Source organism: Schistocerca piceifrons, chromosome 2, assembly GCF_021461385.2.
Source record: "Schistocerca piceifrons isolate TAMUIC-IGC-003096 chromosome 2, iqSchPice1.1, whole genome shotgun sequence".
Lineage (NCBI taxonomy): Eukaryota > Metazoa > Arthropoda > Insecta > Orthoptera > Acrididae > Schistocerca > Schistocerca piceifrons.
In genome coordinates this window covers 451,962,400-451,989,066 of record NC_060139.1, presented here as the reverse complement: position 1 = coordinate 451,989,066, position 26,667 = coordinate 451,962,400, and the positions used below count along the sequence as shown (strand labels likewise).

General features: G+C 39.1%; 1 protein-coding gene across 1 annotated transcript in view; it reads left to right on the top strand.

The window, feature by feature from the left end:
• The window catches only part of LOC124775070 (E3 ubiquitin-protein ligase RNF13), a 115,191-nt gene extending 90,268 nt beyond the window's left edge, over positions 1-24,923 (top strand). The window contains 3 exon segments of the mRNA XM_047249873.1: positions 5,333-5,535; positions 11,675-11,969; positions 23,270-24,923. Coding sequence (XP_047105829.1) covers positions 5,333-5,535; positions 11,675-11,969; positions 23,270-23,376 — 605 coding nt within the window. The 3' untranslated portion in view covers positions 23,377-24,923.
• The last annotated feature ends 1,744 nt before the right edge of the window (positions 24,924-26,667 follow it).

Below are 26,667 nucleotides of genomic sequence, written 5' to 3'. Positions count from 1 at the left end.
AATTCAAAATAAGAAACACAGATCAGGGTTCTTAGATAAGAGAGAAATGGCTACTTACCTAGTGTCGCAACAGAAATCACCTGACTAAGACTGATGTAAATGGAAAAAAAATCTTTCACAATTTTGGAATGTGAGATGGAGTAAATAAGGAAAAATGGAGGTGGAAAAGTAACTCTGAAGCCTGGGTTACCAAATGCATAAAATTGCTCTGTGACAACAATGATTCAAATTGTAAGCCATTAGTGTTTTCATTCAACATAATGAATTCGTTCCAGAAAGCTAAAAGAAAGATGACTTAGCAATAACACCAAAAGCTTTGTCTTGTATCTTATAAAACAAAGCCAAGTGGAATGTGACATGGCATCAGTGAAACCTGAAATAGTTAATGACAAAGAACGTAAGTTTTAATTTGGAACATATTTCATATTTTTAAGATTAAATGTGTGTGTTTGGTCAAGTGCAAGGAATTTCAGTGTTGTTTGTGAATATCCTGAACAGCAGTACAGCATGTACAACAATAATCTAAGATTTTTAATTACTGCCACTATGAGCTGTGTACAAAGTGAATGGCCTGCTCTCTGTGTAGCAGAGGGCTGAGAGATAAGCAGTGAGCAGCACCGTGTCTCTTGAAAACACTACAAATGTACTCTGGAGATTGAGATCAAGGGGAACTGGCCAAACCATGTGATGCTTTTATTTGCTATTCAGTACTTTTGTGTACGTGATGAGTCCATGTGGCTGAGTATTATCAAAAAAGGTAAAGCAGTCATCAACCCAAAGACTTGTTTGAACATCACAGTGCTGTACTACGCATGGAGATTTTTTGGCTAAGACTCACTATCAGGGGTGAGCACAGACATACAATCTAGTGAACCCGAGACTTACTTTCGGATGTTACAAAAAACTTGAGATTGAATCATAACTTTATAATACATACGTTTCACAATCATAGCATCATCATTGAAGGAGACATTAATTACCCAACAATTAATGGGGACACTTACAGTTTTGCAGTTTTGTTAGTGCTGGGCATGACAAGACAATCTTCAAAATATTACTTAATACACTTACTGAAAGCTACTTTGAACAGATAGTTCAGACTCTCACATATGATGGAAATATATTAAATTCAATAGCAACATATAGACCCAAGCCCTTCGAGGATATCCACCCTGAAACTGGCATCAGTGACCATGATGCATGTGTGGCCACAATGATTACACATGATTAAAATTTCTTTTGGTTCTGTGAGAGTTATTTTGATAAGGTTATCCTATGGTAGTTGTTGATAATTTCAAACGTTGTGCTTCTGACAGCCAAATGCCTGTCATTTGTCATCGTTCTTTCTTTCTACAGCCCTATGCTTTGCTTTATTCCTGTTGTGTGGCACTCATATTGATTTGTTTGACCCATAGGAAAGTATTACAGAAATCCTGAAAAACATGAACTGGTAGGTGCCTGAAATAGACATCAACTGTCCCCTGAAAACTTACTTGCGAAACTTCAAGAACCATTATTAAATTTGAATCTGGAAATGTACTAGAGCCTCCTATTTCTCACTCTCATAGAGGCCACAATGTGAAGATCAGCCCAATTATTTTGCAAACTGAGGCATTTAAGCAATCATTCTTCCTGTGCCCCATACTTTAATGGAATGAGAAGCAGTCCTTATATGTGGTGCAATGACAAGATCATCCTGCCAGTCACTTACCAGTGGTTTGCAAGTATAGATGTAGGTGGTCTTGTTGCCAGTAGTATGACCTTGCCTTTTTTGGACTGAAAATTGATTTCCACAGTCAGTTATTGGGTGTACCTACATTTCATGGTGACCTCTAAACCATGGTGCTACTTTACATTTTTCACATTAACAAATCATTGCCAGAGGTGCATGATGAATGACAGATGAAATCATAAAACAGACTAGGGACTGAAATCGTAGACACATACATTTGTAGTTCTACATTGTGATGGACGTAAAGCTCTGTGCATGGACTTAAAGATATGACACCCAGCAAAGAGACATTGCCTTGTCTAAAGGCATCTCTTTCACATGTGTTTGGTGAATTATAATTGTTAATCAAGATACAAATGTCACTTTGCTTGCATTTGGGCTTGCCTGCGAATTGGATATTCGTGCACTTATTAGTGTTCTTGTGTACATGTTGGTGTTAGATGTGAGCACCATTTAATATAACTATTAAAATAACACTGTTACTGAGTCATACTTACTGAGCAAATAATACATTCCATTCACCAACCAAAAAGCAGATTTTTTTTCTGTTCACCGTACCGTGTTTTTGGATAGCAGTGACAAAACTACACAATTTACATTAGACTGATAAGCAAATTATACATTCCATTCACCAACCAAAAAACAGGTTTTTTTCTATTCACCTTGTTTTTGTATAGCAGTGACAAAACTACACAGTTTACATTAGGATAATTTTGTTGATGTTAAAATTTCAGTATCCCAAACGAAGCAATGTGCCTTGTCTCTGTAATAGGCAGCCTCATAGTTCCATCTAACAAGATGTTACTCATGGGTAGCTCCTTGAAGTCAAGGTGTTATTTGTGAGCTTGTAATGTATTTGTTTATGTGGACTATTCCATCGCAGCCTTCCCTGAGGGAGCCGTGAATCATTAATAGTTCCACCTGTGCAAGGTGTAACTCACAGCTGGCATGTGGAATGTATTTGTTGCTATGGAAACAGTTGATGGGGACTAGTGGGGTCAGGAACTGTTGATTACATAGTTGTTCTGTTGTGCAATCATTGCAAATGTGATGTACTAAGGGAAAGTAAAGTGTAGAAATTTTACTTTCAGTTTTGTGTGTAGTGGCATGTGGTTTTTGAATAAATCTAGTTATTTGTCGGGAATTTTTCTTAGTGATAAAAGAAATGAAATTGCATGATGCTGTATTTATGGTCAAACATTATATTTGAAAAGAACTTTGAGTAACGTGAAAAAACATCTAGCATCCATCAATAAATTTATTAATTCACACATGAAGCGCCTAAGTAATGTGATGTGTTTTACTGGTTTCAATGCAATTCGTGGCCTACACGGAATCTATTAAATAATTAATAATTCTCTGGAACCTATTGTGTGGCTAGAACTGTTACTCGTAACTAACAATTTAGCCCATCCCTAGTCAGTGTGATTTTGCGAATAGTCCCTCCTGTGACTTGTGGTGAACAGAGTGTAAGTGGTGGTTACCTCACATACATACCACATTTATGAAGCCTTCTTTGCATAGTATTCAGTTATTGAACTGCCTGCCATTACTGAAGTATCTACACTGTTAACGAGACTCTATTCGTAATAAGTTTTCAGTTCTATTGCTTTGGGTGCATAACAGCAATATGTGTGTCTGACATATCAGATTCATTGGACACATTCATCTGGAGGGGAGTTTTGTTTAGGAAAGCTTATTATTTTTGTCCATATTAACTTAATCAGTAAATATGTTTGAAATTTCTACCTCAAGCAGACAAATTTCTTGATTCTTCTTCTCTTCACCCATAAAAGTTTTGATGATGATCCACTGTCAGTGATACCCCTATCTTTTAAACACCAAATTTGGATGGTAATGTTGCTGTTTGTCTTCTGCAGTGTTGGCAGTATCTGCTGTTGCAAAGACGGACAGCAACATGAACAACGAAATGTGGTGTTAACACTTTCAACACTGAATCCGAGCATAGCTCAGCCCATATCACAGTGCACCAGTGTAGTTCAGGCCTCAATTTTATTGGTGCGTGAGCCACCTGTCACTCGAAACCTGGATTTATTTCATATGAGAACAATATATGGACATCTCGCTACCTGTTCCTTGACAGATGCTGCCTTCTGTTGTCAATTTCTGGAATTATTTCTAAAGAAGCATTAGCAAACAGAGCAGCTTCTATTGCAATGGTTGAGCCAGTAAGTAACTGCACTGACGAAATTTTGTGCATTTACTCATTACGTTCTGCAGTTTTCTGTAATTCTGCAATTAATATGTCATGTTTGTTGAGTGAGCAAGAAATTTTGGAAGCTCAAAAGGGTGAAATTGCCTAATAACTCGGTGCATACTTGTTTTTTGGAGGGATAATTATGGTTTTTGCCATAATTATTTTGAAATTTATGATCTATCTAAGAAAGAAAGTAAAAACAAAAAATAAATTGTGAGCTTGGTCCTTTTTTAGTATGTTTTGCTCTTGAAGATACCTCAGTTGCAGATATGCCAGGTACACTTTAAATAATGGCATAAATGGCCAATCTTCTTGGCCCATTATTCCTCTAAGTGGCTGGTCTTCAAACAGCTAATTAAAGCAAAGCAAAGGGAAACCCACTGATGATGGTGTAGCAGCATCAACATGTGTATAGGCAAAGAGCAAATTAGAAACAGGATCTTCAGAACATATTTATCTTTGGACAAACTTTCTTAATGTCAACCTGTAGTTTAAATTTGTGCACAATGTACACACAACAGAAAGCCAAGTGCTTAATCACCCTGAGCTGTCTGAATTAAATCTGCCACCAGTATCCGGTGACCTACAAAAATCATTTTTATCTGCCCAGAGAAATTGCTGAATGTTATATTTTTTAATTGGTTGTTTGTGTGGAATAGTAGTATGTGACTTGTATGAGATTAATCTGAACCCGACTGTAAATTTCTATGATCCAGATCACAACTTGAATTAGTGCTGACCCAATGTTCCACATTGACTGATCCAAAAGAATTTACTCACTTCATATTAGGTCTATGTGGATTGGGGGAAGAGGAGTGTCACCTTCAGAGCCATAATGGTGTGCATGTGAATTGATTAATATAATTCACTAATATCATATGATAGTAGTACTGTATTGAAATTATGCAATATTTTAATCACCATTTGAAGCATAATACTGTGATATTTACTTGCGGATATGTGAAAAGTTTTTACTTGTATAAATAAATATTTAGTTTTGCTGTTATGCTGAAAAGGTCTTTAAATTTTAAACAACTTGTTTATGGTACCACAAGAATTTGGTGTCTGGGGGGGGGGGGGGGGGCAGATACTTACTGTGAGTAAGGCATCTAGAATATGCAATCCTTATATCTTAGATTGCACTAATTGTGTTGTGGAAAGAGGCATTTTAAGAAACCAATCAATCTTCCTGTTCTCCATACACAAGTTGAACAAGAAGACAGGAAGAGACTACAACATGGTACAATCGGAAGTACGCTCTACCACTCACTTTTCAGTGATTTGCAGATTATAGAAATAGATGTAGATTTTGCAGTTTATTTTAAACTTGGCTACTATGTGATGGTGTAAGAAATGTTGTACAGAACTTATATATTTTTCAGCATACCACAGCAAGTGCATAGACCCATGGTTAACTCGGAACAGAAGAGTGTGCCCAGTTTGTAAAAGACGTGTATTTGCTCATGATGAGCATTTGTCTGAGACAGAAAGCGACACAGACACCGATGATACCACACCTCTTCTTCGCCAGCCCTCTCATGTCACTCAAGGTGGAACCTTCACACCAGCATCATCTGATGTTGGGGTATGTGCTGTAACCGTCATATAATTATATAGTTAAACAAATGGCAGTGAATGAAATAGTTTTACCATGTGATTTGACAAGGATATATGGCATAAAACATAATAAGCTGCTGAATATTAGAAACTTGCTCAAAATAAATTATAACATATGTTAAACCCAATAACTTCTTAGCTATTAAAGTAAGATTTTTTTCTTTGGCTGTCAGAATTGATATGGACGACGCCATTTCCACAGAGCATATTGTTTCCCCCCCCCCCCCCCTCCCCCCAGTTATGCTGTGTATAAAACAGATGCACTCGAGTAATAAAGATTCTATGTGTCTAGTAGGAAGCTGCATGCAACTCGCTGCTGTTATTTAAGAAATCAAAGTAAAGTGCAGTAATAGTTGGGCAAATAACTTCAGTTAATGAATGCACTGACATGCACCGGATCTCAAGATCCCTTTTTACATCTCTTTTCTTGGATCAGAAATAAACAAACTTCAAATGGCAAAAATCAAATGTAACTTCTTAAATCAAGAAAATAAGATTAATTTTATATGTAAGATTAAGAACAATGCAAAATTAAACTTAATAAACATGACTGAAGTGATGTAGATGGAATATGAGACATTTTTCCTAATGGGTTTATCTCATTTTGCACACTGAAAGAAACTGATGTATTTGAATTATGAAGAGAAAATGGTTCATAAACCATTCAAATATACTATCAAAAAGAAATCATATAAATAAAATTATATTCAAATTTCATATTATACCTTCACCATCTTGATGAAGACTTGTACTAAAATTTTTCTTGAAGTTAAATTTTAGATATCATTATAATACAAGATCCCACAATTGATTCACCACTCGTAGTGCCAGTTTCACTTCTGGAAACAGTGTGGATCACGCAAAGTGTCATTTGCGAATTTTTGCTTATCGTGTCTATTGTTGCAAATCTTTGTCCTTTTTTTTCAACTTTGGAAATAAAAGTAAGTCTACCGGGGCCAGGTCTGAAGAGTACTGAGGAAGGGCAGCACAGTGATATTTTTTTGTGCAGTAGTTCCACATCAACACTGATGAATGTGTGGGTACATTACCGTGATGCAAGAACCATGAATTGTCTTGCGTCATTTCGAGACATTTCCTTCTAACATTTTCTCACAGGCATCGCAACACATTCTGATAGTACCATTTATTAACAGTGTGTCCTGTGGCACGGATTCATGTTGAGCTAATCCCTCAAAGTCAGAGAAAACTATCAGCATGGCTTTGACATTTGACCTGACCGCATGAGCTTGATTTGGTCTTGGAGAACCTTTTCCAACCCATTGTGAAGTTTGAACCTTGGTGCCAACATCATAACCATAGAGCCATGTGTCTCACCAGTTACGATTCTCTTAAGGAACATCTCGTTCTCATTTGCACAATCTTAAAGCTCTTCTAAGATTGTGAGGCGAAGGTCTTTCTGGTCTTGACTTATGAGCCCTGGGATGAACTTGGTATCAACACAATGCTGTATCAGGACTTCACGAAGTGATCCAACTGAAATTTTACACTCTTCTGCGGTCTCTTGAACAATCAGTTTTCGATTGGCATGCACAATTTTGTTGACATTCCTGACATGAGTGTCATCGGTAGATATTGAAGGGTGTAATTGTATCTCTGTACAGGATGCCTGGAAGTGCTGTAACAAAATTCTTTTTATCCAAATTTCATCATTCAAAAAGACAGAAATAAAAAAATTGTAATTGCAGCAGACTTTAAATATAAATGTATTAAAGAATAATGATGACACTGTAAATTTTTGAGACTTAATTCAGAAATATGCTTCTAATTTAAATTTCACTGAATGTACGAGAAGTAGTAGCTTCTCTGAAACATGTATTGACAATATTCTGACAAATTATCAGTTTGAGGCTGGAAGTAAGTTCTGTTTGGATTTAGGCATATCAGATCGTTCAGCACTGCTCTCAGAGGGAAACCAAAATATGTGAAAACATGTTTTAAAAGGAACTTTAGCAAAGAGAATTTAAATATGTTTTCTAACAAACTGAGAACTATAAACTGGTATCTAGATAGTGGCGTGTCAAGTGAAAAAAAAATTCAAAACATTCCTAGATGTTTTCAACGAAACTTTTCCCCCTTGAGCCTGGCGACAAAGAGTGGCCAATAAAATAAATTGGATTACACCAGGAATAAAATTTTCTAGTGCCAGGAAAATACTGCTTCACAATGAGTTAAAACCTTCTAAAAAAAAAAAAAGAAAGAGAGCGAGAGTGCTGACTTTGTGGAGTATGTAAAGAGATATAAGAAGACATTCAAAAAAGTTGTACAGGCAGTAAAAAGGAGGCTAACAACCTGTATATTAGTAAACATGAAAATAAATCAAAGGCAATTTTGAGTGTTGTCAAATCTGAGTTGGGAGTAAAGAACAAGTGCCAAGAAATTGTCCAAATTAAAATTAAAAATGATATAATAATAGATCCTTTTCAAATGTCAAACTGTTTCAATGATTTTTTTTTTCATAAATGTGGCAAAATCAGAAGCAGATATCACAGCTCAACAGGACAAGGTAGATGTCGACTTTGTAAATATAAAACAATATGCAAGACTTAAAACATTCAAAAGAATTATCCCAAAAGATGTAAAAGATGCTATAGTGTCTTTAAAACACAAGAAATCAGCTGGGTAGGATGGAATTCCAAGCACTGTGGTCAAGGCTGTTTATAACATCATTTCTCATCCATTGGCTAAAATTACACTACTGGTCATTAAAATTGCTACACTAAGAAGAAATGCAGGTGATAAACGGGTATTCATTGGTATTATACTAGAACTGACATGTGATTACATTTTCACACAATTTGGGTGCATAGATCCTGAAAAATCAGTACCCAGAACAACCACCTCTGGCTGTAATAACAGCCTTGATACACCTGGGCATTGAGTCAAACAGAGCTTGGATGGCGTGTACAGGTACAGCTGCCCATGCAGCTTCAACACGATACCACAGTTTATCAAGAGTAGTGACTGGCGTATTATGATGAGCCAGTTGCTCGGCCACCATTGACCAGACGTTTTCAATTGGTGAGAGCTCTGGAGAATGTGCTGGCGAGGGCAGCAGTCGAACATTTTCTGTATGCAGAAAGGCCCGTACAGGATCTGCAAGATGCGGTCGTGCATTACCCTGCTGAAATGTGTAGGGTTTCGCAAGGATCGAATGAAGGGTAGAGCCACAGGTCGTAACACATCTGAAATGTAACGTCCACTGTTTAAAGTGCTGTCATTGCGAACAAGAAGTGACTGAGACATGTAACTAATGGCACCCCATACCATCACGCTGGGTGATATGCCAGTATGTCAATGATGAATACACACTTCCAATGTGCGTTCACCACGATGACGCCAAACACGGATGCGACCATCATGATGCTGTAAACAGAACCTGGATTCATCCGAAAAAATGACGTTTTGCCATTCGTGCACCCAGTTTCGTCATTGAGTACACCATCGCAGGCTCTCCTGTCTGTGATGCAGCATCAAGGGCAACTGCAGCCATGGTCTCCGAGCTTGATAGTCTCTGCTGCTGTAAACGTCGTCGAACTGTTCATGCAGATGGTTGTTGTCTTGCAAACATCCCCATCTGTTGACTCAGCGATCAAGACGTGGCTGCATGATCCGTTACAGCCATGCAGATAAGATGCCTGTCATCTCGACTGCTAGTGATACGAGGCCATTGGGATCCAGCACGGCGTTCCGTATTACCCTCCTGAACCCACCGATTCCATATTCTGCTAACAGTCATTGGATCTCGACCAACGCTAGCAGCAATGTCACGATACGATAAACCGCAATGGCGATAGACTACAATCCGACCTTTATCTAAGTCGGAAACATGATGGTACGCATTTCTCCTCCTTACACGAGGCATCACAACAACGTTCCACCAGGCAACGCCGGTCAGCTGCTGTTTGTGTATGACAAATCGCTTGGAAACTTTCCTCATGTCAGCACGTTGTAGGTGTCGCCACCGGTGCCAACCTTATGTGAATGCTGTGAAAAGCTAATTATTTGCATATCACAGCATCTTCTTCCTGTAGGTTTAATTTCACGTCTGTAGCATGTCATCTTCGTGGTGTAGCAATTTTAATGGCCAGTAGTGTATTAATCAGGCATTTGAGGAAAGATATTTACCAGATGTGTTAAAATATACTGAAATAAGACCATTGTTCTAGAAAGGCTCACCAGATGACATGGGAAATTAGCATCCTATTTCCCTGCTGCCAGTTTTTGGTAAGGTGAACGATTGTTGCAAAACATCTTGAAAACATTCTTATAGAAAAAGATATTTTAGTTAAAAATCAATTTGGATTTCTAAAGGGGGAAAATACAATAAATGCTACTGTGGAATTCACTGAAAAGATAAGCTCTGCTTTAGACAAGGGTAAAAAGGTCACAGGTATTTTTTGTGATTTGGCCAAAGCTTTTGACTCTGTCAATCACTTACTACTTCTACGCATGTTAGAGAGATGGATCATGGACAGGGCATTACAGTGGTTAAAATCTTATTTGCCAGAAAGAAAACAGGGAGTTATTCTAAATTAAAATGGAAAAAAATCATTCTCGGACTGGTAAAAGGTTTGTACAGGGGTCCGACAAGGCTCAATTTTAGGACCTTATCTTTTTCTGCTGTACATAAATGATTTACCTTTAAGCATTGAAGTTCACTGCGTTTTATTTGCAGATGAAACCTCGGTTTTAATTGAAAATGACAATTTAGAGCAAATTCATGATACTGTGGAAAATATAATGGGAAACCTAGAATTATGGTTTCAGCAAAATTGATTAAAACTCAATGTCACAAAAACACAGTTAGTGCATTTCATTGCTGAAACATCATCGGAATCTCCCATAAAAATAGTGCGTTGCAATCACGAAATGACTGAAGCAAGTTATGTAAAATTTTTAGGTCTAAATCTTGACAAAGATTTAAATTGGAAGGCACATGTAGACTTCTTAGCAAACAAACTAAATAGCCTAGTTTGTGCAATGAATGTCTTATCTGGTTCCACACTCATGGAAACCAGGAAGATAGTCTACCACTGATACTTTGAGACTATAATTTGATACAGAATAATTTTCTGTGGAAACTCTATGAACAGCGCAAGATCAGTTACACTTCAAAAGAGAATCATAAGAAACGTGTTTAGTCGAAAAAAGTACATCATGTCGCCCATTATTTAAAAAATTAAAAGTACTAACCATTCCTTCTCTGTACATCTATGAATTTTTTATTTTCATTTATAAAAATCAAAACTCACTTGACAATTTTCATTTCAACTTCAATTCAGTACTCATCACAGACACAGTTTCAAACTTCCCTGTCATAATTTGAAACTTTATGCTCAAACGTCATTGTACATGGGATTAAAAATTTACAATAAATTAAATCGCACAAATCTTTTAAATATGGGGTTTGACCCACTAAAAAGATTGTTATTTAATACACTAGTGGAAAAAATGTTATTCAATTGAAGAATTTATGCAGGACAGTTTGGCAATTTGAAAAGAAAGGAAACAATAAAGATTGTGTATTATATAATAAAATTTTAATACATTGTATAAATTGTATTGCAAGCTACAAAATGATGATAAGTGTTGTATATGTTCTTGTTAAATTGTTCATCTCTAAAAATTCAGAAATGCCTGCTTAAATATGTTAATTATTATAACCTTTTATTTTTTAAGTAATTTGATGTGTCTCTAGTACAAAAATCTTTGATTTGTAACTTATGTTATGAGACGAATAAACTACATTCTACACATGACCTGAATGAGGGTCATCTTAACTTCTGTCTGACTAAGCATTATAGTAGTAGCAAAAGAAATCCCACACACAATTACATTACTGTTGTCTCTGGAATAAACAGAGGGTGTACAGAGACTATTGGTAACATTTTTGCTGTTTTGCTTACCCCCTTCCCCCCCCCCCCCCCTCCTCCCTCCTGACACACACACACACACACACACACACACACACACACACACACACACACACACACTTTGGGGGAGGGGGGGGGGAGCAAGACAGAGCAATTAATGATGTAATGATGTCAAACACGAATGTATTTATATGATAATTTTATTAATTTCAGGGGAGCAGCATCACAGGTGGGAGTACAAATCGTGTTGAACAGAATGATTTGGCTGCAGATCTGTCACGGTCTGCGCCAGCAGCTTCTTTACCCCAAGGAATTGCACGTCACATTGGTAGACGACGCAGACTCTTTCATTCAGTGCAGCCTGAAGTGGCACATCAGCGGCTCCAGCCACAGCAAGATTCAGAATCTGTAACCTCAGAGTCCTCTTCTGCTTCAACAGAAACCTCATCTGATTACTGGGACAGTTTGTATGCGTCAGCCGAAGCTCCAGATGAGGCACAACAGCAAGGTAATGTGATGTTTTGTGAGAGAGGTAAGTAAACATTGGATTATAATCTGATGCTCTATTTGTTCCTGTCAAAACTGTTTTATAGCCCCTTTTAAAAAAAGAGGACAGACTAATAATTTGAAAATGAATGGGGTAAAATTTTATAAATTTCTGCATATACTAGAATAATAAACTCCAGGTTAAAGATCACAGGTGATCTTACGATGAGGACGTGGGTGTCTTTGGAAAAATTTGAAAAATGAAGATAACATTTTTGCTTCAACAAATATCACAGCATAACATCAAGAATACAATTCATCTGTATGCCCCATCTGTGTGCAAAATCAATTGGCAGCTTTCTAAAGCCAAATGGAGGCTCCACTCTTCATTGGCAACCTTTGACGAACAACATTACTGCAGTAGTGATGATCAGATAGAGTACCTTACAAATGTTATTCCTACTGGTGTAGAATGTCCCATCCCTTGAACTTCTTAGTACTGTGACATGGCCCAGTCCCCTGATGGACTAACGAATGCCTCGATGCAGGCTCGCTCGTGGAGACTTGCACTCTGTCTTTGAATGCCATCCCACGAAGGAGAACTGTATTTGTGTTATAAACAGTTGCCCTCAATGTTGTTGCTTTATCAGAGATAGCAAAAAATCTAGCGGGATCTCTTTTACTAATTCTTTTAACAGTTTTACTCCCTCTTCTGTTGTTGGAGGTACTCTACTATTTCTTTCTGGAAACAAAGTATTTCTTCTGATTCCTGGATTGACTATAACAAATGGTGTCATCATGCACCCTATCGATATTTACAGCACCTTGGGTCGATACTTTGCAGAGATAGCGAACCCCACCACCCATTACCATCTTGCCTTCCTCCTTCATAAACGAGAGGAGGCGGCTTCGGAGAAATCTCCAAGAATTGCAAATGCTACAAAACCATTTTTACAGTGAGAGAGCTCAAACATGCTCTCACCCCGTCATAGTCCTTCTCTCCAGTGCTGAACGATATTCACATTGAGATATTGCAGCACTTGACAGGAAGCACTTTCTCCTTCATACATATAATTGCATTTGGACGGATGGCATGTTTCCCAGACATTGGCTTGAGGCCACTGTAATCCCTGTATCCAAGCCTGTTAAGGTCAGACATCTTCCATCCAGCTAGTACCCAATTTCCCTCAACAGCTGTGTCTGCAAGGTGATCAAACACATGATAAATGATCAACTGATATGGTGGCTTGAGTCTCAGAATTTGCTATCAAATGTACAATGTGGATTTCGTAAGCACCACTCTCCAGTTGATCATCTCATCACTCTGTCAACCCATATTATGAACAATTTTCTGCAGAAATACCAAGCTGTAGCCGTGGTTTTTAATTCACCTTTCTGTATTCAGAAAAATTTACAGCAAATTGCTGGCAATTTAAAATCTGTCAAGCAATTGCACAGTGGAATGTTGTTGGTAAAGATACTGCTGGTAAGCAACCTCCAGAAAGTTCAGTGCCTCAGAGAATATGCAATTGTAACTGAGCTACACAGCACCTTAAACTTCAGCAGAGGTGTTGGGACATACAGAAATCTGGTGGACATCCTCAAAGAACAACTGTTGGTTGAGTGGGCTCAAGAAGGCATTGTTGGTGCACAGAATATCACAAAAATGGTGGATGGGGATTAGTAAAATCTGAATCCTTTATCCTCGCATTAAATAGTATGGAACTCCCAGAGCATATCAAGGCAGGTTTCCCTCATTTATGTGTGTGGCCCTACATCCCCAACTGAACTGTTTTAAATGCCAGCACTTTGAGCACAGCAGTTTAGGATCTAAGGGAGAAGCCACTTGCAGTAAATGTGATAAGACCACCCGTGAATGAGTCGTTTGTTCATCTCCTTTGAAGTGCGTGAATTGCTCTGGGCATCACCCTGTCTGTAGTTGAATCTCAGCATGTACCTTAAAGAACGGAAGATATGAGTACTTAAAACTATGAAGCACATCTCATGTGGTGAGGCCAAAAAGACGTATTAGGCCATGCAGCTCCCCACATTAACTACCTCCTTTGCTCCAGCTCTTAAAAAGCCTGTTCTGAAAGTCGATGCTTGATACACAAATGGAGGTTGCTGGTGTCAGCACTACTACTTGTATTTGTCAACACACTTCTGCTGCTGCATTTATTTAAAAGCTTGTATCTCTCCTCCCGCCTCCCCAAAACATCACAAAAGTCCGTGGCTGCTGGTACTGCAGGGTTCCCTACCCTTCAATTGATTCAGTCTGTTCCACTGTCAAATACTGCTACTACCACTGCCATGGTTGTGGCTCTGAATACTCCTCAGGCCAAAAAATCAAAGACCAAGTGTCAGCTGCTGGTGGAGACAGAAAACGGTCTTATGATGTCAATGTCCCTGTCTGTGAGGTCTCTCTTGATTCATCTTCACAGCTGATGGACCTTGATGTCAACCTGGGCACTCATCTCACCCCAAGGCTATCTCTTCATCCATTTCAGGATCCATTACGGGGTGGAAAGATAGGGTGAAAGTGTTACCCTTATAATAAATGGCTCCCACACTACAGTGGAACATTAATCATCAATGGGTTCAGGACACACATGGAAGAATTGAAACTCCTAGCACAGGAGCTTCCTCTCTGCGTGTGTTTGCAGGAAATGTGTTTTTAAAGCATCTGAGGCCTCTGTGCTAAGAGGCTATGTCCTCCATTGCAAGCATGATCTGTCTGGGGACAGGGCGAAGGGAGGGGCCACTTTGTTTTTCAATAATGCACACCACTCCTATGCTGTCCCTGTAGGTACTGAGATGCAAGCAGTTTCAGTTGAAATTCTTGTGTGTCAGAGGATCACTGTTAGCTCACTTTATTTACTTCCATAAGTTGCGACAGATTCTGAGGCTCTCACAGATGTTATAGGACAGCTCCCCAACCATTTCTCTTACTTGGAGACTTCAATTATCATCATGTATTGTAGTGTTCAACCTCTGCTTGCCCTTGGGGTTAGATTTTGGAGAGCACATGATGTCTCTCGAGCTGTGTATCCCCAGCACGAGTGTTCACATGTCTTTGTGCCACTACTGGAACATCCTCAGCCATTGAGCTCTTTTCCTGCTCTTCAGCCCTCGTGGACACTGTTCAGGGGAAAGTCGCTGATAACCTTCATTCTGATGACCACTTCCCACTCTGGATTCACCTACTGGTGAAGCTCTCCCTAAAAATATGCAGCCATGGATGGATGATCAGCAGAGCCAGCTGGTCATTTTTCAGCCAGCTGGCAGTGTTCAAATGTCACAACAGCATCCAGGAGTAGGTGGACCACATCACATGAATGATCCACTATACCACTGACATCTCCATCCTGAAGCCCTCCCGTCATTTTCAAAGGCAAGCTGTCCCTTGGTGGACTGATAAGTGCCATTCAGTAATCTGCGTCAGGCATGTGGCTCTGCAATTGTTCAAGTGCCATACAATGTCAGAAAACCTTGTGGCCTTTCAGTTGGTGAGGGACAAGGCTCACCATCAAGGTGAGCAAGAAAAGGTTATGGCAAGTGTTCCTGGGTCCTGTCAACTTGTTCTACACCTGAGTGATTCCCCATAAAGGCAGTTGATTACCTCTTGTCTCCAAACGACACCTGGAGAAATGGCACAGACAATGACAGAACATTTGGCACTGACTACTGCTACTGCTAGCAAGATCCAGTGCTCCGTTGTTACCATACCACTGAAGAGAGGGTTGAGTTGCACTTCTGTTCCACCAATTCAGAGTCCTGGAACTGCCCATTCTCCATGTGGACTCTAGATTTGGCACTGTCTTCCACTCATTTTACAGTACCCAGTCATGACCAAATGTGTTACGTCACCAAATGTGTTACGTCATGCTGTAGAACTTGCAAAGAGTGTCAAAGGAAATTCTCTTACAAAGTTTTAATTTGATATGGCTGACAGGCCAATTTCCCGAGTCATGGTGAGAGGCAATCTTGGTACCTCTCTTCAAATCAAGAAAGGACCAGATGTTTCCCAGCAGTTACCGGAGTGACACCTAAATGAGCTGTATAGGAAAGACTTTAGAGTGCATTGTCAGTTGTCGTCCTGTCTGGATATTAAAGGACAGGCAGCTACTTAGCCACTCACAGTGTGGATTCAGGAAATATTGGTCAACTGTTGACAACCTGACTCTGCTAGAGGTGGAAATCACCAGGCTTTCCTGCATAAAAAGCATTGTCTGGGGGTATTTTTTGCAATCAGTATGGTGTACAACACTACTTGGAGGCCCAATATTCTCAGTCAGCTACACAAATGGGGCTTTCTTGGTCAACTCCCCATCTTCATTTGATCCCTCCTCTGAAAACATCTTTTAGATACAGAGTCTATGATATGTGATAAGATAGTTTTGTCCAGGAAAATGGTGTTAATCCAGAGCAGTGTTTTAAGTGTCACACTTTTTTTCTATAGCCATTAGCTGTGTAATGTCCACAATATGGAGCCCTGTCCAATGCTCCTTATTTGTGGATGATTTTGCATTCTTCTGCTTTTCCTCCAATACTGCAGCAGCAAGTCATTAGCTGCAACTTACGGTGAATAGGTTGGAGGAATTGACTACAAACACCGGTTTTATATTTTCTGCAAGAAGTATGTTCATTTTAATCTTGTCATTGTTGTTTTAATTCACCTGACTTGCATATGTGGAACACCATTGACGCTTTTAAAAACTGTGAGGTTTCTGGGCCACATTTTTTACTCCAGACTCCACCTAAAAGACCTGAGGCCAAGCGCCCAGAAGGCACTGAACATCTTGAAGTGTCTAAGCCACAGGTCCTGGGGAATGGACAGGGCACATCTGCTGCAGTTTATAGGACCTTTGTGCAGTTGTGGCTGACTGTGGTGCACAGTGTGTGGGTCAGTGAGGCCTCCTCACCTGAAGATCGTTGATGCTGCACACCATGAGGGGATCAGGCTGGCCACAGGCACTTACAAGACCAGCCCCATACCTAGTCTCTGTGCTAAAACTGGTGAATGGCCACTTACCATCCATCGGCAACTCATGATTTTGCTTCAGGCATTAAGTTCCAAGCTATTCCAACTTCCCCAGCATACCATACCTTTGCTTGGCCAGCTATGGAGTGCCTCTCTACTGATCGTCCACAGGCAATGAGGCTGTTTGGGATCTGTGCAGAGTGTATGTGGTCCCTTGGTGTGTGGCACGTACGGGCTCATATCTGGTTACTACAGAGACCCAGGGAGGTTTTAGATTTAGTGCAGTATAGGGTGATTGATCTCCTTTTTATGTTTTTAATTCAATATTTTCTGACATTTTAAATGAGCGCCACAACTTTGTAGCTGTATTCACGGATGGGTCTAAACAGATGGATTCCATTGGCTGCTCTGTTGTTTTCCCTGACTGTGTTCTTAAGATTCAGTTGCCTCCAGATTTCAGTGTCTTCGATGCTGAATTATCTGCGATCCTGAGGGTCTGAATTATCTACGATCCTGAGGGTGCTGTAGCAGATGAGATGTGCCGTGCCTGCTAAATTCCTCATGTGTTCTAACTCCGTGAGTGCCCTTCACTTTCTGCAATGCATGTATCCAGCCGATAAAGTAGTAATGATATTCAGAATGCCCCTCTGTACTTACAGAGGCAAGGGAAAAGAGGTAGGTTTCTGCTGGGTGCCTGGGCATACGGATATTGTGGGGAATGAAAGGCCATATGTAGTAGCCAAGGAGATGTTTTGTGACTCTCAGTTAGTTGAGTGTGCCATCCCCCTGCACAGTATTGCCTCACTGTTACAGTACAGTGTCATGCGTCAGTAGGAAGAAGAGTTTCTGGAAGTGACAGACAGTAAATTGTGTCTAGTAAAGTGTGTACCTACTTCCAGGCATGCAGGCAGGATTAGGTCCTCCTTACTCATCTTCGAATAAGCCACATTCCTGGGACACACACCTTCTTGCTCCGGCAAGAGGACTCTCCAGTTGTGGCGCTTATAATGTATGGATTACTGTGCACCACATTTTACTAGACTGTATTCTCTTTTGAGACCAGAGGGCTGTGGCAGATTTGCTGACACTTCTGCCCTCTACTTTACTTGACATTCATCCAAATGTTGTTAGAACTTTAAGATGTGTAATATGTCCAATTTGTTCTGTAAAATTCTAGGGTGATGTTCTGAATGTATTAACAGTGTGACTAGCTCACGCTTTTTTTAAAAACTGGTTAGACAGTCATATTTCCCTGTGCTGTTTATTTTAGCTCCTCTGTCATTTACATTATGTTTTAATCCCAAGTTTAGCTTTGTTACCCTTTCTCCATTGTCTTATGATGTGAGAGATGGAGTGATTGTGTCTGTCAGCACGAGTGAGATGGGGGTGAGCGAGGTTTACTCCTCACAATGTTTAAAAAATTTTAGCCCTTTTATACACACACACACACACACACACACACACACACACACACACACACACACACACACAGAGAGAGAGAGAGAGAGAGAGAGAGAGAGAGAGAGAGAGAGAGAGAGAGAGGGGGGGGCCAGGAAGAATTGCATTTCATGGTGGAAAGGTATGGAACAGGGTCAGTGACTGATGTCTGTCTGTTGTCGTGTGGCAGTGTGTCATACTGCAAAAACTGTCTGAAGGCTGGTTGATGTTTGATGCCCCAGATAGTTGGCATGCAGAATCAGTAGTATGGAAGTGGCTGCTTCTGCTTAGTCGCTGAACTGGCAAGGATTTCTACTGGCGGTGATGGCCAGATTCCTGGTGCTCTGTCTTGGCACCGGCTGTGTCTTACCACATTACAGTAAAAGTGTAAAACACCTGTCTAACGTGGTTACACTCTGTATACTGCAATTGTTTTTATACTGCTAACTGTTGTGTTAGTGAAGTGCGTGTGGGAACAGAGACTTGGTGAAAGTTAGTGATTGTAGTCTAGCACATCACATATGGCATTCAGGAACATGTTTTGTAATATTCCAAAGAACCTAACTGCTATTGTCAAAGACTTCTGAGTTCTTATTTAAACAGCATATAAAGTTCCTTTCACCTCTGCAGGCGTAAATGCAGTCATGATAAAAACACAGTAACAGGCAATGGTCAAAGAATGTGTCTAGAATTTGATGCTTTACAGTCTGACCACAGTACTGTATGCATGCAATACATGCAGTGACATTCTTAAAAGAATATATGAAACTGCATACATTGTTCTCTATGGAACTGCATACATTGTTCTTCACCCAGAAAAAATTCGTGATAAAAATTGAGAATATTGCTTGGAGTATGATGAGAGTGATATCCGTACATAAACTGTACTGTCAGCTTGGAATAAAAATAAGTGAGGATATAGTTATAAACATCCTTTTATACACTGATAATATTTCTGTTATACAAAAAAGAGAAAGTGCCTTTCAGTGGTATGTTTAAAAATTAGAACAGGTCAAAAAAGAGTACAACCTAGAAATATTAGATCCCAGGTATAATATGACTGCTTTCGCAGCTAAATACTCTACTTGATCAGTTATTATTACCCACAACACTATCTTTGAACAGATGTCTCACTCTTGTTAGTGAGGGACTGACAGCAGTTACGACTAGGTCAGAGGTGGAGAAATAAAAGTACTGGTCTTTGAATGTGTATGTGGGATCATCATCAGAACACTATTGTGGTACTGCTTCTGACATGGGAGTGTTACAGAAGGACATGTAAACTACCCAGACAGTGAGAATAACTTTGCTAAGAAACTTCAAAGGATGCTCTTGATTTGATGAATGACTAATCATAAGTACAGAATTAATTCTTAAAACTGGAACAAAAATAAAAGAAAATTGCAAGATCATACCAACAGAATTGATGAGAGGACCTCACACAGTGAAACAGGAGTACAGATCTCTTAAGCACCACAAGACATTGGGAAGAATGGGAGCACCTTCTGGATGAAGCCAGAACACACATTTTGTTTACATGTTGAAGTGAAGAAGAAACTGTGGAAGTTGTATCCAGGAGGAAGCTACGATGCAGTCATTGTCAGATAGACTGACCCAATGTGATGTTGCTAACAATAATGTTCAACAAAATCCTCATCTGCAGTTTCCCTACTGTATAACACTGTGTTTTTCATTTTGATTGTAGTTTGTCTCTTATATTAAAAAAAAGAATGTGCTAAATATGAATATAAACTAGCAATAGGTGATATTTGAAATTACATGTGATAGAACCAGTCACAAAGTATTATTCACATGACCTCATAATGACATAAGAGATATTATTCTGCCACTTTAGTAATATATAAAATGAAAAATCTTTGTGAATTTGGATATAAATCCAAATACTTTTTCTGCAAGTGTTGGCTCTGTTGCTCGATCAAGTTTATGAGGTCACTAGCTAATTTACTCTCAGTTGCTTCCTAAATAATTAACATTTTTCCAATATCTGGAACCCCCTCTCCTCCACCAGAGAAAGCAGTTATTACTCACAAACGAATAGAGCAATCTCCATTTTGAGTTTCGAGGGAAAAAACATCCATATTAAACACAAGGTCATTAATAACAATTTCAAGATGGCTAATAAATGCAGGAGGACAATGTATGTATAGTAAGAGCCTGTATGTATCAAGCAACCAGTTTCAGGCACATGACATCCCCAACTGGAAGGGGAGGACAGTATGTAAATCTAGGCTAGCCCAGACAATAACCTTCCACCTTGCAGAAGGAGAATTTTGCATTACAAATAGGTAGCAGTAAACCAAATGAGCAAAATTGTAGGCATGGCTCAATCAGCCTGGTAAGCATTCAGCCTAATGTAATTCACTACCACTTCACATATTTTTTTGCTTTACACAAACTACTTGGCCACAAGTAAGGTATGTTTAGATTAAGATGCCCAGGTTGTCTGTCATAAAGCACAACATGAAGAGAGTGGAGACTTCTTAGTTCTACAGTACATATATATCATCTTGGACACTGAGCAAAAAGAACTGGACAAAGTCAGTGGTTTCTTGACTGAACTTTTTGTATCTAAAAGCTGAGCATATTCTTTTGAATGATTAGAGCACAATTAGTCAGCAAATTGTCTTCAGCCAGTAAATACAATAAAAATCAGAATTTGAAAGCATAGCCAGTGAAACTTGAGTTCCCTCCACACGTATGAAATGTTCAAACAGTTGAGGCCCAGATGCAACCAGAAACTTAAACTCTCAGTAGGTGGTACTACGCCAACAAAAAATCATAATATGGCATATGCAAAAAAAATACAAAACGCCCGCACGTGCCCACCAATGTGCACGTGCACGTGTATACACACACACACACACACACACACACACACACACACACACACACACACCATAAATAACTAATGCTACCACACAACCAAAGGAAGTAGTACTGATCCCCCTGTTGTTTGATCAGGGAGAGAGCAAAATTTACGTGACAACCTCTACCTCTATTTATTAGGTCACTTGCTTATTCTCAATTGCATTGTGAATAACATAATCCCAAGTGCTGGAAGTGTCTTCCAGAATCTCTTTGTTGTTACATTCCATAGGATTATTGGTACCAAGGTAATGTTCTTCAACAGCAGATTTTTTTCAGCTGTGCATGTGGTGCGTATGCGTTTTACACCAACCCTCCTTGATCCTGATAATTTGACCAATGTATGACATGCCACAACTACAAGGGGTGTGGTAGGTGCCCACCTTATGCAAACCAAGATCATCCTCTACAGACCCTAAATGGAGCCTAATGTTAGGTAATGGTAAAAAAAAAAACACACTTCACATCAGGTTTCCACAGAATACAACCAACTGTAAAATGGCTGTAGACTTAAGTGCCACCTCATTATTTTCATCACTCACCTGATCGACAGTTGTTCTATAGCACAACATGTCTGATTTGTCTTTCAGTATAACCATTCTGGCAAAGGTGACTGTGAGGTGGGCTAACTCAGTAGGCAGATTTCCTAGGTTTGAAATGACTTATGTTCTGTAAACCAATGTATCGTGTTGAGCCACATAGTTAAAACTAACAGTCAACTTGCAAATCTGCTTGAGTTGGCTTTCTATAAATGGCATGCACTAATACATCACCAACCTCAATCTTGACCAACACGTCAGGAAAGGAAGGCACTCACCCTCTTCCACCTCCTTAGTGAAGTGATATTTGGGTAGATTGAAACCATAAATACTAAAAAGCCATTTAAATTCTTGTTGCCATGAGGCCAAACAACAAAAATTTTATCCCCATATCTAAAAAAGCATACAGGTTTCAGTGCCATCTACTCCAGCACACGTCTTGAACTCTTCCGTAAACAAATTGGCAGTAATAAGGGACAAAGGGCTCCCGATGGCTGTGTGGTTACCCTAGTTTTGTGTGTGTGTGTGTGTGGGGGGGGGGGGGGGGGGGGCCCTCTGCAGCTTGTGTTCTAGTGGTTAGCTGGTTAGCATTCCTGACTGGGTTGAACATTTTCTTCACTCAGGCACTAGAAGTTTATGTTGTCCTAATCATTTTATCCCATCTTCATTGGCCCACAAGTCATCAAAATGGTGTCAAGTAGAGGACCTGCACCTAGCAACTGAACAGCTCCAGATGGAGTCTCCCATCCAGCAATGCCATATGATCATTTTTTGAGTTTTGTCTTTCTGCACATGCCACATTATGGTTCTTGGCCAGCAGAGCCCCACGTACCAAGGGTTTAAATTTCCTTGTGCAACACTCACACATTGCATTTGTGCCTTGAAATATTGGCTGATGTCGAAGATGGCCCCCAGCAATGTTCTCGTAAGTTACTTGAACACAGTCAGTGAAAATTCACAAGATTAAACACAATGTAAAGAAGTTTCATTGAGAGTAAAATCAGGAGTTGGATGAGAGCAAGAGAAAGATAGGAAGTTTCTTTTTAACAGGGAAATAAATTTCTCAGAGAGAGCTGCTCCAGAGAGAAAGAGATTCTCCCTCCAAACTTAACATACAGATTCTTTTCCTCTGCTTTCAATCCTCTACCTCTGGATGAAGGACAAAGCTACGAGATTTCTTAATCTGCATCTACACCTCCGTATATATGTTAGTATGAGACAAAGTGTACTTCTCATATAACTGTTACACTCCTCACCTGGTCCTACTCAACCCATCAAGCCATTTTCCAAGATGTTGACCCCCATCTCTGTCGATATCAAACCTACTAACCACCAGCAATACATCTACTTTTTTGCACTCTTCCTATTTACTAATCATTTTATTTTGAAGTACAGTACCCACATTATAATTCTGTCCATTGTCTTTGCAATTATCTTTTCGTTACTTTTACCTTCCATATACTTACTTGTGTGTTGCAGGACCAACTGCAGTGCCAGCAGTTTCAGGAGAACATTCCATAAATGGTGATGGCCAAGTCCACAGCCCTGCAAGTGGTAACAGCAGGACACACGATGTTGTGGTGTGAGAATTGTTGTTCAGTAAGGGTTGATGCGTATGTAACAAGGGCACTTCCCAAGTGCATTGCAGCAGGTGCTTAGCAGAGCTGCATGCTCCTAGAAATATTCTTGTATTATTCTCTCAGATTCTGTATTATCAACATATTTCTTCCCTGTACCACTTCTCCTACCCCCGTGATGTTACAAAGATGTCAAGCTTTTGTAGATTCTGCATGAAGTTAAAAGTTCACACACAAACTACTTCCACTTTTGTGGTCTTTGCAGGGTCTGCTGTTCCTTGTGAGCATGAATATTTTCTATCAAGGAACTGTTGCATTCTCATAGATCACATGAATGATATATTATTAAGTTGATAAGCTACTGAAGATTTGTTTAAAATGTGGCTCATGTTGGGGAGAAAAACTTAGTGTTTCACACTATGGTTAAAAAAATCACTTTACAGCCACAATCACTGTTGTGGGCTACAAACAAAGTATTTTATATAACATCCATAACTAATTTATAGCTTTTGTAGTTGTGTCTCAACCTTGAAAAGCAAGGTGTTATGTGTTTGGAGTATTTCTTGGGAATAATGCATTTTCATGTAGGGGTAAAGTGAAAAATGTAGATATTAATGTGTTAATTTACTTGTTTCTTTAGTCATATAAAACTTATGTGATGATGTTTGGTAGTGATCTGACAATGCCTCATGGAAGCAAGATAATTTTTAAAAGTGAAAATGTATTTAACTTAATATATGGCCTATAATTAGTGTAAAAAAGCTAAATATTCTAAATATATTATCAGTAGGTGGGGAGGCAAAAATGAATGTGTGCTTGAAGCTGCTTTTATTGTTCTCACTATTGAAAGAGAATTTTTTTAAATTTTAGATGCACACTCATAACATTTTCCTTAATATTACCATTTATGCAACCATCAGTTTCTGTGGTCCATTAGAAGAAGCATTATCATCAAACTTTTTTCAAAGCATTGTTATTGTTAATTGATGGACGTAGCATAGTGACAACATTTGTGCTTGTAATTAACTGCATAGTACTGGTTCACTTTCAGCACCAGATTTTATTTCGTATTATGAGTCCATCGCTCCTCTCACAATGGAGTCCATGCTACAAATATACTTTTGTTACTAAGTAACTAAATTATGAATGATTTGGCAGTGATAGCTACAATCACACTTTTAAGGGTTTTCCCCTCCCTTAATGCCCTCTGATGAGAGGAGGACTTAAATTTTAAAAGCTGTATTTTAATTATCTGTGAAAAATTTGTAGATGATGCAATTTAGGTTAAGTTCTTCCATCTTCAACATGTGTTGCATTTTCAGCTAAAAATATCAGTTAACTGAGATAGTGGATCATTTCTGAGTTATGAAAAAAATTAATTGAATATTCATCGCTTTATTGAAGCTGTATATCGTGTGTAAAGAGCCCGTGTAACCACTGGTGTTTATTTTACACATGGTGCTACTACATTTGTCTGTCTTTGTATAACCCATGTTACATGTATACGTGTGTGTGTGTGTGTGTGTGTGTGTGTGTCTGGGTGGGTGGGTGGGTGGGGAGAGAGAGAGAGTGAGAGTGTGAGTGAGTCATCATTCGTACCTTTTTATAATTGTAAACCATAAATTGTGGGAACTGCTTTTAATGGTGTCTGTAGTTTCCTTGCAAACTGAGCTGTGTAATCACCTAATTGCAGCTATGGTCAGTATACAAAATATATGCAGGATTATGTACCTTTAAGGAATTCATTTTTAAAATGAGCAGTATAACTTCAGTACACTAAATCTGAATGAGACTGTGATATTATTGTTGCCATAACATGTAAGAAATATGTAAAGTGTTGTTATTTATTGTAAAAAGATTTTATAGTTCTGCAAAATAAAATATTTTTGTTTCACCAACATTTTTGCACCCTGCATTGCACTTTTTCTGATTTAACTCATCAGGTTTGATGGGACAGTATGAACCTAAACTATGTGACTGCGGATTGAGTCACTATATAGTTCACAGGAATGTGACAGAAAAATTTAAAACCACAAGTGAAGACTATAAAAATTAATAGTCCACTAAGAAAATTTACAATAAAACTCTAAACTACTACAAGGAATTCCTGTATCAGGTGTATACTCCCCAGTACAACTGGGGAAAAACCCAGGAATTTTTAAGAATTCTGGGAATTTTTCATTGTTTCAGTTTTCAGTTAATTTTTTTTATTTTTATTTTTTATTTTTTTTTTACCGGTAACAACTGACACTCTAACAAAGAATATTACTGTGGTACTTAAATCGGACAAAGGTAATGCTAGTGTTTTAATGCTACGGGAGGACTACATTAATAAGATTAATGTTTTATTAAGCAACTCAACATATCGCAAAATATGTAAGGATCCAACTACCCGAGTGGTGAGGTAAACAGCAGAACTTCTGAATCACATTTCCTTACCAAAGGAGGTAATTAAGAAACTAAAACCAAATAGTTCAGTTCCACCTAGGCTATACGGATTGCCGAAGATCCACGAGGATAATGTGCCACTACGTCCAATTGTGAGTAATATTGGAGCAGCCACTTGTGACTTAGCAAAGTATTTGGCGTCTTTGCTCAAACCAATGGTAGGAAAGTGTCCACATCACATAAAGAATTCTAGTGCAGACTTAAGTTATTGCAGATGCAAAGTTATGACTTGTTGGTCAGTTTTGACGTAGTTTCACTTTTTACAAATTTACCTCTTGGGGACTCACTACACCTTATTGGCAATAGGTTTGGAGCAGACTTTACAGCACTGTTAGAGCACACACTCTCTCCTCTACATATTTTTTATTTAACAACGAGTTTTATGAGCAATCAGACGGTGTCGCCATGGGGAGTCCTTTGTCTCTCCTGTTAGCCAATCTTTTTATGGAAGATTTTGAGGAGCGAGCACTCGCCTCAGCCACTTTTAAACCAACAGTATTTTGGCGATATGATGATGATACTTTTATAGTTTGGCCTCATGGTTTGGATCGTCTGCGAGAATTCCTACAACGTCCATACACGAAAACATAAAATTTACTATTGAGTTGGAGAAGGAGGGTTGCTTGCCATTCTTAGACGTATTGGTGCGACGTAAGAGTGATCGCACACTTGGTCATTCGGTATATAGAAAGCCCACTCTCACAGACCTTTACTTACAAGTCGCTAGTTGCCACCATCCGGCACAAACGATGGGTGTTTTGAAGACATTGATTCAGCAAGCCCACTTCATATCTGACACCGATAGTTTGCAAAGAGAACTGGAGCACCTGCAGACTGTATTTCTGAAGAATG